This window comes from Oncorhynchus clarkii, chromosome 5, assembly GCF_045791955.1.
Source record: "Oncorhynchus clarkii lewisi isolate Uvic-CL-2024 chromosome 5, UVic_Ocla_1.0, whole genome shotgun sequence".
In the NCBI taxonomy this organism is placed as follows: Eukaryota; Metazoa; Chordata; class Actinopteri; order Salmoniformes; family Salmonidae; genus Oncorhynchus; species Oncorhynchus clarkii.
This window is the reverse complement of record NC_092151.1, coordinates 23903567-23915052: the sequence shown is the minus strand read 5'-3', so window position 1 is coordinate 23915052 and position 11486 is coordinate 23903567. Positions and strand designations below refer to the sequence as shown.

The 11486-nt window shown below is 39.2% G+C and overlaps 1 protein-coding gene across 2 annotated transcripts; it reads right to left on the bottom strand.

The window, feature by feature from the left end:
• Nucleotides 1-105: 105 nt before the first annotated feature.
• On the bottom strand, nucleotides 106-11444 carry LOC139409906 (small glutamine-rich tetratricopeptide repeat-containing protein beta-like). Of its 2 annotated transcripts, XM_071155315.1 has the most exons (12): nucleotides 11402-11444; nucleotides 9943-10057; nucleotides 9609-9712; nucleotides 9339-9420; nucleotides 9032-9131; nucleotides 6227-6331; nucleotides 5742-5880; nucleotides 4814-4876; nucleotides 3875-3912; nucleotides 3320-3403; nucleotides 2914-3034; nucleotides 106-2606 (listed from the first exon to the last, which is right to left on the bottom strand). In XM_071155315.1, exons 2-11 carry the CDS (start codon nucleotides 10040-10042, stop codon nucleotides 2923-2925), a joined length of 927 nt encoding a protein of 308 aa, XP_071011416.1. In that variant the 5' UTR covers nucleotides 10043-10057; nucleotides 11402-11444; the 3' UTR covers nucleotides 106-2606; nucleotides 2914-2922. The 2 variants fall into 2 exon arrangements, with proteins under 2 accessions (XP_071011416.1, XP_071011417.1); XM_071155316.1 differs by lacking the exon at nucleotides 6227-6331.
• Nucleotides 11445-11486: the final 42 nt, after the last annotated feature.

Sequence of the window (11486 nt, the reverse complement as noted above, 5' to 3'; positions counted from 1 at the left end):
TGCTTCGCTAAAATCTTTATCATTATTCTGCACTATAAGTACAAATCTGTCTCCAAAGTGATTTAATTATATGGTTTCACTACAAGACTCAGAACTCAACAATGATCAATTTTAAGACATTTTATTTAGACGTATATTTGTTGACCAAACATTATGCTGCTCTGTTTTACACAATATTCATTAGCTTCAATTAAGTGTCTGACAATAAATATCAGATGGAAAAGCATGCAAAATCAATAAGGCGGAATAAGTCCCATACTATCAACATTGTTTCAGTGATGTCAAATGAAATAGAATCCAAAGAGAAATGGCATTGACATATTTGTGTGTTTGCTATGGTTCCAATCATTAGTAAATACAGTGTGGGGGTAGGGGGTGCAGACATGGTCACTATACATACTTTCAAGGACATACTTTCTTTTATCTTCAAATTAGCAGCCTGATAATTGCTATTCAAAGCAATGATAGAGATCCACATGATCAAGGCTTAGGGTCTTTGTTTCATCCAACAGTAACTATAACAAATCATTTGGTACAAAAATAACTGTCTGAACATGATAGGATAGAAACAATGTAACCCTGCTGTCGTGTGTAACTCATGTAGTCATGAGAAAAAGGAATGTGTTCCCAATTCAAATATTTCACAGATGCATCCTTTATCCCTTTCACTCCTTCCTGAACAACCCCTTCCTCCATTTCTCTCCTTCCTTAATTCATTCCTCCCTTTCACTCCTTCCTTAACTCCCTTTCTGTCCTTCATTAGTCCCTCCCTCTCTTTCTCTCCTTCCTTAATTCCTTCCTTTCTTAATTCCTTCCTCCCTTTCACTCAATGCAATTACTGAAAGCAATGTTAAGTCATCCCGGGGTCAGTTCTGAAAGAAGCAATGTTACATAATGTGAAGATGTATCTGTTATACACAATACAGTTCTAATTGCCTGTCATGTACAGTGCCTGTCCAAAGTTTGGACACACCTACTCATTCCAGGATTTTTCTTTATTTTTACTATGTTCTATTATTGTAGAATTATAATGAAGACATCAAAACTATAAAATAACACATATGGAATCATGTAGTAACCAACCAAAATATATTTTATATTTGAGATTCTTCAAAGTAGCAACCCTTTGCCTTGATGACAGCTTTGCACACTCTTGGCGTTTTCTCAACCAGCTTCAACCTGGAATGCATTTCACTTAACAGGTGTGCCTTGTTAAAAGTTAATTTGTGGAATTTCTTTCCTTAATGTGTTTTAGCCAATCAGTTGTGTTGTGACAAGGTAGGGGTGACATACAGAAGATAGCCCTATTTGGTAAAAGACCAAGTCCATATTATGCCAAGAACAGCTCAAATAAGCAAAGAGAAATTACAGTCCATCATTATTTCAAGATATGAAGGTCAGTCAATCTGGAAAATTTCAAGAACATTGAACATTTCTTCAAGTAAGTGCAGTCTCAAAACCCATCAACCCCTATGATGAAACTGGCTCTCATGAGGACCGCCACAGGAAATAAACACCCAGAGTAATTTAGAATTCAAGGCACACTTAACCAGCTTGGCCACCACAGCATTCTGCAGTGATATGCCATCCCATCTGGTTTGCGCTTAGTTGGACTATCATTTGTTTGTTTGAGATGGTTTGGGATGAGTTGGACCGCAGAGTGAAGGAATAGCAGCCAACAAGTGCTCAACATATGTGGGAACTCCTTCTAGACTTTTGGAAAAGCATTCCAGGTGAAGTTGGTTAAGAGAATGGCAAGAGTGTGCAAAGCTGTCATCAAGGCAAAGGGTGGCTACTTTGAAGAATCTAAAATGTAAAATAGATTTGTATTTGTTTAACAATGTTTTGGTTACTACATGATTCCATATGTGTTATTTCATAGTTTTGATGTCTTCACTACTTTTCTACAAGGTAGAAAATAGTAAAAATAAAGAAAAACCCTTGAATAAGTAGGTGTTTCCAAACTTTTGACTGGTACTGTAGAATAGGGAATCCTATCAGCTCTATTAATTTCTATCTAAATGTTTCACCTCACTGTATACACCCCTGCATTCTCCTACGTACAATTCTGTTGGATCAGTGAAATCAGTGCGGACCAAAGGATCAACAAAATATACCAAAGTATAGGAACACGGAAATGGTTTCCACATTGCTACTACAACACACTATAGAAAAACAAAGAAATCCATTTGGAATGGAACATTATTGAGGAAAGATTAAATATTTGCTGTGCACTGGGTTGGATATTTAGAATAATTAGTTGAGACTGTCTCCTGATTGGGTCTCGAACTGAATATTCTTTCTCCTGATTGGTGGGAATGTTTTTGAAACTAATTGGGTGTCTAGAATGTGGTTGATACTCTATTTCCTGTTGGAGTATCTACATAGAATGTGTTGGATACTCTCTCTTCTTATTAGGTATGTAGAAGGTGTAGACTGTTTCTCATCTCTCCCCTCTTCTCTGAAGATACAGTCCCAGTAAAGTGCCATCGTCCCCATCTCCGTCTGTCTCTTCATTCCAGCTCTGCCGGTGATGTGAGTTTAAGGAATGGGTGTAGAGATTGTAATCACGACATATGGTTGCCCTTCCTCTATTGAAATGTACGCTGAAGGGAAGAAATATGCATGTTATTCAAATATCCTTTTCACCTTGTGTAACAACATTGTAATAACAGTTTGTCATTCATAACCAGATAAATATCCATCTATTGCTGGTAAAACAAAAGCACACGTAGAATCAAATGTTAGGTCTCTGCTATTGATATAACTGGACAGGTAAAAACAAATCCACCGCAATCTCCATGTTGCTTTTCACCATTCCATTAGAGCACATGAAGGGGAGGAAGCCTCTTTAGACTATGGAGATGCACCCTGTAAGAGTGAGCCCTAACCTCTGTGTTCTAGGACACAGACCTGTGTGGATCACGAGTGCTCCTCAGCGCTGCCACTGAAGGAGCGGCTGCGGATGTGGTTCCTCAGCTGTTCGATCAGTTCTGGGTTCTGCTGCTGGATCTGCTGGGCAAACTGCTGACCACTGCAAACAGAGGCCAGCCGAGCTGGCATTTAGGGTTTCTCTGCTTTACATACTAGGTTAATGTAGTCCTTGTGTCAAGTAGATTATCATACAGATAGATGAAGCATGCTACTTTGAGTCCCTCACAATTCTGAGCAAAAGAAATGTTGGACCAAAATGTAGCCTTTACTTTTAGGTAATCCTTGATCTGTCTGTTGCTTTTTTAAATGTGTAATTTGAGCCCTAAGGTCAGGAGCAGAGAGTCCCTGTGTATGTTACAGTCATGACCCTGTGGTGCTGACGTACGCTTCAATCAGGCTGGAGATGTCAGACAGTCCTCCCACTCCTGCTGCTGGACCCCCGACCGCATTGGACATCATCCCTGACATACTGCCCACAGAGAGAGCGAGGACGAGAGAGAACCCAAGAGTTATAAACGTGTAACACGCCATTTTAACAAAAACATCTGAGCATAATTAAACAGTAATTCCTCAATTCTGACTTAAAGCAATGATTACAGCATTATGAATTAGGGGGATGGAGGGTATTTTTGTAAACTAAAACATCTTGATGGGCTGTGTCTCAATAGTTTCAGTGGGGTGTCTTTCATCTATTTAATAATAACACTTTTGTGGGCGCTTACATTTGTCCTATTTTCACATAAGTGTGTATTATGCATGTGTGAGCACATGTGCATGTGTGAATTGGAAATGTGTTTGTTGTTACTACCTCTGAGACACCCTCAGAGAGTGGGGGTTATTGATCATAATCAGTGCAGATTAAGGAAAAGTTGAGGATGTAGCTTTACACTATTGAGCCACACAGCCCTGGGTATGCTGCTTAAACATGCAGAACACTCACAGCTGTTGCACTTGTTGGTTCTGCATCACACTGGCGGCCTGTGAACGTGCACAAAGCCAGCAGAAAATCACCATGATGCCCATTTAAATGTGTGAAAAAGACAGTTAACAGTGTTAAAGAGGAACGAGATGCATTCTCTAGTAGCATGGCTACTTAGCAGCACAACAATGTCATAGGTGTCTAGTAAAACTATTCAGGATTCAGCCCAGCTGCTTCCATAAAGGATTGGTATGCTTATAAAGACATGCACTCTGCCTGGCAGGCATTCCTACTGCCAACTGTTCTATCACCCAGTCATGATCAGCCCCTTAAAAGTCCCCAGGCCCCTTGACAATGGCATTTGTGGAAAACCAGGCCAACTGTGTCAGGCATGGGGTCAATTTTAGGAAGCATTCTTCACTAGTAACCGTATCACAAACACTCATAAAATAAGTATGAGGAACCAATGTCAAGGATTTGTCTAGACAAGGGATGGCCTTGGCCCTGGAGGGACTGCAATGTGCATCAAGCCTGGGTCAACTATAGTATTAGTTTTCTTTCAAATACTGCAGGTAAGCTTGATTTAGCTTGCCCACTGTGATGGAACCAATGGAATAGTCCTAAAGTGCATGTGTAACAGTATACCTTTCATCCGTCCCTCGCCCATACCCGGGCTCGAACCAGGGACCCTCTGCACACAGACAACAGTCACCCACGAAGCATCGTTACCCATCGCGCCACAAAAACTGTGGCCCGTGCAGAGCAAGGGGAACCACAACTTCAGGTCTCTGAGCGAGTGACTTCACCCGATTGAAACGCTATTAGCGGGCACCAGTGCTAACTAGCTAGCCATTACACATCGGTTACACATGCCCCCGCCTACCGTAAACTAAATCTATTTCCACCCAGGTATGCTGTGTGCAGTTGTTTATTCTAGGCCATCACTAATCTCAGTCGTACCATGCTGATGAAGGCAGGGTTGTTGATAAGGCTGGCCATGTCAAATCCCAGTCCCGTAGTCATCTGTAACAAGAAAACATTCAAAGGCTTCGTTAAGTTAAATCTGACAAGATAAATCTGTCCATATATATAATATAATTTTGTACCACTGCTCAAAGCAGGAATATTAAACGTGTCTGATATAGCTGTTGACAGTGTTGGGGAAGCTACTCTGAAAATATAGTTTAACAAGCTACTAATTACTTCACACTGGAAGAAGTTAAGCTACACTAAAGCTACCTAAATATAGTTTACTGAACTAAAGTTACTTTTAAATAGTAGTTCACTACATCCATACTACTAAATCTGAAATGTTATAGACCACAAATTGCAAGAACAATTCACTCTGGAGTCAGATGTCAACAGAATGTGCAATTTAGCTTATGAAACACATTTTTTTTTGTTTCAAGTAATAATTAGGCATGTCTGATGCCAAAAAAAGAATGAAATTCTTGCCTACTTCACTCAACAACAAAAAAAAATCAAGAAAAAAGTCATGTGTAGTTCCAGTGGTTTGCTTACACTGCTCCATGGAAAAAAATAAATGAACTACTAAAAAACACTACATAGAGTTAAATTTAGTTCAACTACCACCAAGCTAATGCTAAATGTAATTAAATGACTAGTTGAACTACGTGTAGTTCACTACTCCCCAACACTGGCTGTTGACACAACTGGGACATCTTGATACACTTGAATACCTGTGGGATATAAGATAAGTGTAATACATGAAGAATCCTTCTTAAAGTTTAGTTCAAATGTAAATAAAGTGTATATTCTTGGAGGTGTAGTGACCGTATTTGTAGGGGAGTAATGACACATTATTACATACAGTGTTAATGCTAACAATGTGAAATTTAGTAAAAAAAACTTCAGCAGCACTACTTACAGGACTGGATGCCTCTTTTTGTTTCTGCTCAGCGATCTTCAGGTTGGATTTGTAGGTGTCATTCCCTGGATCTAAAACCAGAGCTTTCTTAAAGTAGGAGATGGCCTCTGGGTACTTATTCATAGCAGTCAATGCCAATCTATAGAAAAATGAAATAAGAGACATTGGAGCAGTGCAGTGAGTTTAACTCCTGAGCAAAATAATGACTATTTTCAAGCCATATTCTTGCTCTATCATCTCATACAAACCATACCAGTCAACAGATGCTATTGCACATTAAACAGTCCCAAAAAGCAATGTCATATTCCTCACAAGATACATGACCACAATGGAAATAAGTCCCAGACTTTGTGTCTTATCTTGGTGATTTTACTCATGTACATGTATGCCTTTTTCAAGTTTTATGTATGCTTGTTTTTAAAATTGTCAAAATAATAACTAAATTAAGACCAGACATTTCCACTCCTCTCCCATGTCTAACTCACCCCATTCTCCCATAGGCTTTACTGTAGCTAGGGTCGATCCCTATGGCCCTTTCACAGTCTCCCGTTGCCTCTGTGTAGTTCCCCAGTTTACTGTGTGCTGCAGCCCTGCGTTGATGATAACAGCAACAGCCAGCCACACAACCAGACGCACTGGTTAATTTATTAGGACTCAGATCAATACGGCATGCAAAGACAGCTTGGTGTTCCTATAGCCAGTAGTCTAGTTCACCAGACCTACTGTATGTCTGACAAGAGGCATGCGAGGCTGTTGTGTGCCATGTCTTTCAGCTCAAACATACAGCAATTATGAGTGCATTGTGTATGCATGAAACAAGTCTATTGTAAGAGTTATACTCCAACTGTTCACAATAGTGACTCAGACATACTTACACTACTGTTCAAAAGTTTGAGGTCACTTAGAAATGTCCTTGTTTTTGAAAGAAAAGCAAAAAATGTTGTCCATGAATATAGCATCAAATTCATCACAAATACAGTATAGACATTGTTAATGTTGTAAATTAAAATTGTAGCTGGAAACGGTTGTTTTTTTATGGAATATCTACATAGGCGTACAGAGGCCCATTATCAGCAACCATCACTCCTGTGTTCCAATGGCACGTTGTGTTAGCTAATCCAAGTTTATCATTTTAAAAGGCAAATTGACCATTAGCCTTCATTTCTCAAAACAAGAATAGATAAATGCTGATGCTACAGATACTCAACTAGTCTAAAGAAGACCAGTTTTATTGATTCTTTAATCAGACAACAGTTTTTAGCTGTGCTAACATAATTGCAAATGGGTTTCCTAATGATCAATTAGCCTTTTAAAATTATAAACTTGGATTAGGTAACACAACGTGCCATTGGAACACAGGAGTGATGGTTGCTGATAATGGGCCTCTGAACACCTATGTAGATATTCCATAAAAAATCTGCTGTTTCCAGCTACAGCAGTCATTTACAACATTAACAATGTCTAAACTGTATTTCTGATCAATTTGATGTTATGTTAATGAACAAAAAATGTGCTTTTCTTTCAAAAACAAGGATATTTCTAAGTGACCCCAAACCTTTGAACGGTAGTGTATATAATATACAGTGCCTTGCGAAAGTATTCGGCCCCCTTGAACTTTGCGACCTTTTGCCACATTTCAGGCTTCAAACATAAAGATATAAAACTGTATTTTTTTGTGAAGAATCAACAACAAGTGGGACACAATCATGAAGTGGAACGACATTTATTGGATATTTCAAACTTTTTTAACAAATCAAAAACTGAAAAATTGGGCGTGCAAAATTATTCAGCCCCTTTACTTTCAGTGCTGCAAACTCTCTCCAGAAGTTCAGTGAGGATCTCTGAATGATCCAATGTTGACCTAAATGACTAATGATGATAAATACAATCCACCTGTGTGTAATCAAGTCTCCGTATAAATGCACCTGCACTGTGATAGTCTCAGAGGTCCGTTAAAAGCGCAGAGAGCATCATGAAGAACAAGGAACACACCAGGCAGGTCCGAGATACTGTTGTGAAGAAGTTTAAAGCCGGATTTGGATACAAAAAGATTTCCCAAGCTTTAAACATCCCAAGGAGCACTGTGCAAGCGATAATATTGAAATGGAAGGAGTATCAGACCACTGCAAATCTACCAAGACCTGGCCGTCCCTCTAAACTTTCAGCTCATACAAGGAGAAGACTGATCAGAGATGCAGCCAAGAGGCCCATGATCACTCTGGATGAACTGCAGAGATCTACAGCTGAGGTGGGAGACTCTGTCCATAGGACAACAATCAGTCGTATATTGCACAAATCTGGCCTTTATGGAAGAGTGGCAAGAAGAAAGCCATTTCTTAAAGATATCCATAAAAAGTGTTGTTTAAAGTTTGCCACAAGCCACCTGGGAGACACACCAAACATGTGGAAGAAGGTGCTCTGGTCAGATGAAACCAAAATTGAACTTTTTGGCAACAATGCAAAACGTTATGTTTGGCGTAAAAGCAACACAGCTCATCACCCTGAACACACCATCCCCACTGTCAAACATGGTGGTGGCAGCATCATGGTTTGGGCCTGCTTTTCTTCAGCAGGGACAGGGAAGATGGTTAAAATTGATGGGAAGATGGATGGAGCCAAATACAGGACCATTCTGGAAGAAAACCTGATGGAGTCTGCAAAAGACCTGAGACTGGGACGGAGATTTGTCTTCCAACAAGACAATGATCCAAAACATAAAGCAAAATCTACAATGGAATGGTTCAAAAATAAACATATCCAGGTGTTAGAATGGCCAAGTCAAAGTCCAGACCTGAATCCAATCGAGAATCTGTGGAAAGAACTGAAAACTGCTGTTCACAAATGCTCTCCATCCAACCTCACTGAGCTCGAGCTGTTTTGCAAGGAGGAATGGGAAAAAATTTCAGTCTCTCGATGTGCAAAACTGATAGAGACATACCCCAAGCGACTTACAGCTGTAATCGCAGCAAAAGGTGGCGCTACAAAGTATTAACTTAAGGGGGCTGAATAATTTTGCACGCCCAATTTTTCAGTTTTTGATTTGTTAAAAAAGTTTGAAATATCCAATAAATGTCGTTCCACTTCATGATTGTGTCCCACTTGTTGTTGATTCTTCACAAAAAAATACAGTTTTATATCTTTATGTTTGAAGCCTGAAATGTGGCAAAAGGTCGCAAAGTTCAAGGGGGCCGAATACTTTCGCAAGGCACTGAAGGTGTTACACGTGTTCTGCATTTCTCATTTGAGTACAGTGTTAAATCTTGAACCATTTCAGAAGTGCTTGTGTGTACCTGTTACAGAAGTAGACAGCGTTTCGGAGGTCTAAATCGATGGCTTTTGTGTAACACTCCACCGCACAGCTGTAGTTCTCCTCTTTCATATGATTGTTCCCTGCGTATGAAATTGAGGTATCGCTCTTTGAGATAATGCCAGTCTGATGACCAGATCACGTCTACTGACAAATGTTACTACAAAATTACCAAACAATGTCACTATGGGAACAAACTGTAGTACACTTGAACTTATCCAATGTGTATTTATCAGAAGTCTACAATACATTTTCAAAGTGTCATATTCAAAGTGTCATATTCAAAGTACCTTCATTCTTCAACTGTTCTGCCCTTTCTGTGTCTTCTGGTGATGGGGATGTCTCTGGTAGCACCAAGTTATTCTGGTCATTCTAATGAAATGCAGTCACATTTGTCAATCAAGCATTATACACACCTTTCCATTTGTAGTTTACTGCATTTGCGAGGTTACAACTGATTTGAGCATGATTGATTAACTGCACACAGACAGATGAATGTTGTAGATTGGGAAAAAAAAGAGTTTGAAACAAGGTAGTGAATCAGAGAGTAACCTTCCCACCTTGAGGAGAGAGTTGAGGAATATTTCAGTGAGAGGTTGTGGTGCTGCGAGATGACAGTCACTGGAGTTGATCTTGAAGGTTGTCTCCAAACATTGTATGGCGACTCCAATGGCAAAAACAGTGTTGCAATAGCATAATAGTAAACATTGAGTAGCTTCGATTCAATGGAACTGTTTATATTATGGTTATAGGTCCATTAGATAACATAGTGCATATGTTATTATAGTCCAAATGTGTTTACAAATCCTTGAATTAGAGAGAGCTGAATGCAGTATTTTATAAGCAGTTTTAGCAAAAACTTTGTGAACAGAGAGTGATCCCACACTGACCTACCTTCAAGGCTTTCCTGCTCATCGGAATTCAAAGCACCACAGTGTGTTTGATCTCGCAGGAACTGCACAATAGAGAATGCCAAGCGCTTCTCCACTGCCATTTTCACTTCAAACAACTGGGCATGAGAGGTTTAGAGATAAAGAGGAATAGAATATAACATTTAGTTTGGGGACACATAGAATAGAATAGAATAGAATAGAATAGTATAGGAAATGTAAGGGATACATACAATATAATAGAACAGAATACCACACAGTAAGAGGCTGCAGAGTTCATTCAAACTAAAGAAGTGTCATGAATGATTGTTTTATGACAGTTGAACAGTTCTATGGTTACTGGACTCCCTTCCTTATGGTATCTCAAGTCACTGTAATGTGGTATGTTGGACCCAAGTTGTTAATACATGGCACCAAATATAGTATGTTACTGCCAGCAGAAAGATGCAAGTCTGTTTCCAAGACAACTCAAGGGAAAATTGTGTGTGTATAAGCCATTCTGTATAAGCAAAACACAGTTCAGTAATCATGAAACCCTCGGTATCATACACACATCACACACTCATACATTTGATAACTCTTCACTTCACTGTAGATTTCCCAAAATAAGTTACCACTGTTACTTGCGGCTCGACATTCAACAGAATTAAGATTTTGATGTGAAACACATTCCACGTATAAGTATTTGAATATCTATTTGTCTACTAATTCAATTTTTTGATTGTGAGATATAGAATTACTGCACTGCATAAACTTTCCAGGGGCAACATGTGCCATTATAAATTACACATAACCTACACAACAAGGGGCACATAGGAGAGACGGACCCCATGCTTTCCCATATTATAAGATAGACATGGCTGTGAAATAAAATATGACAGTATACAATCAATGTATGGCAAAAAAAAAAAAAACTTTGATTTCAATTAATTTTCTCTTGTGTGATCAATAATTTTGCAACCATGCATAATAACCTTACAATGTTGACATTTGAAAAGTCTAAAATTCATAATCATGCTTGTTTGCCATTTCAAGAACAGGCAACCTCTGTTCTGTTGACATAGTCCCTTCTAATAACAAAATATGTAGTGTTGACATGGGGTGATGCCGTGTAGCTAGCTATGTGATGTAATGCCGACTAGGGACTTTAGATTTCATCATGTCAACCTAATGCATCATCATCTAAAGTAAATAGCAGTCGTTGATGACAGACATATATTGATTATTTACATAGCGTGTCCAAATACATCATCATCCATGATGATCACCGACAGTGCGCCTCTCTACCCATAGTATGCAGCCTATAATAATGACTGAGCATCGCTATAATGAAGCAGCCATTCACCGGAGAAAATAAAGGCAGGCTGATATCTCTTTTCTATCCTAAATACAGTACTGTAACATTGTAAATAACAACATTGCATTGATTCAAGGGATGTCATTCGACGCCCCCGCCCACCTACCTGAGATATTTTCCAGCAGTCCCCGCTATGGCGTCATGAGAACTTCTGTCAGATTGATCGCATCTCCGGCGCCTGCGCATTTCAC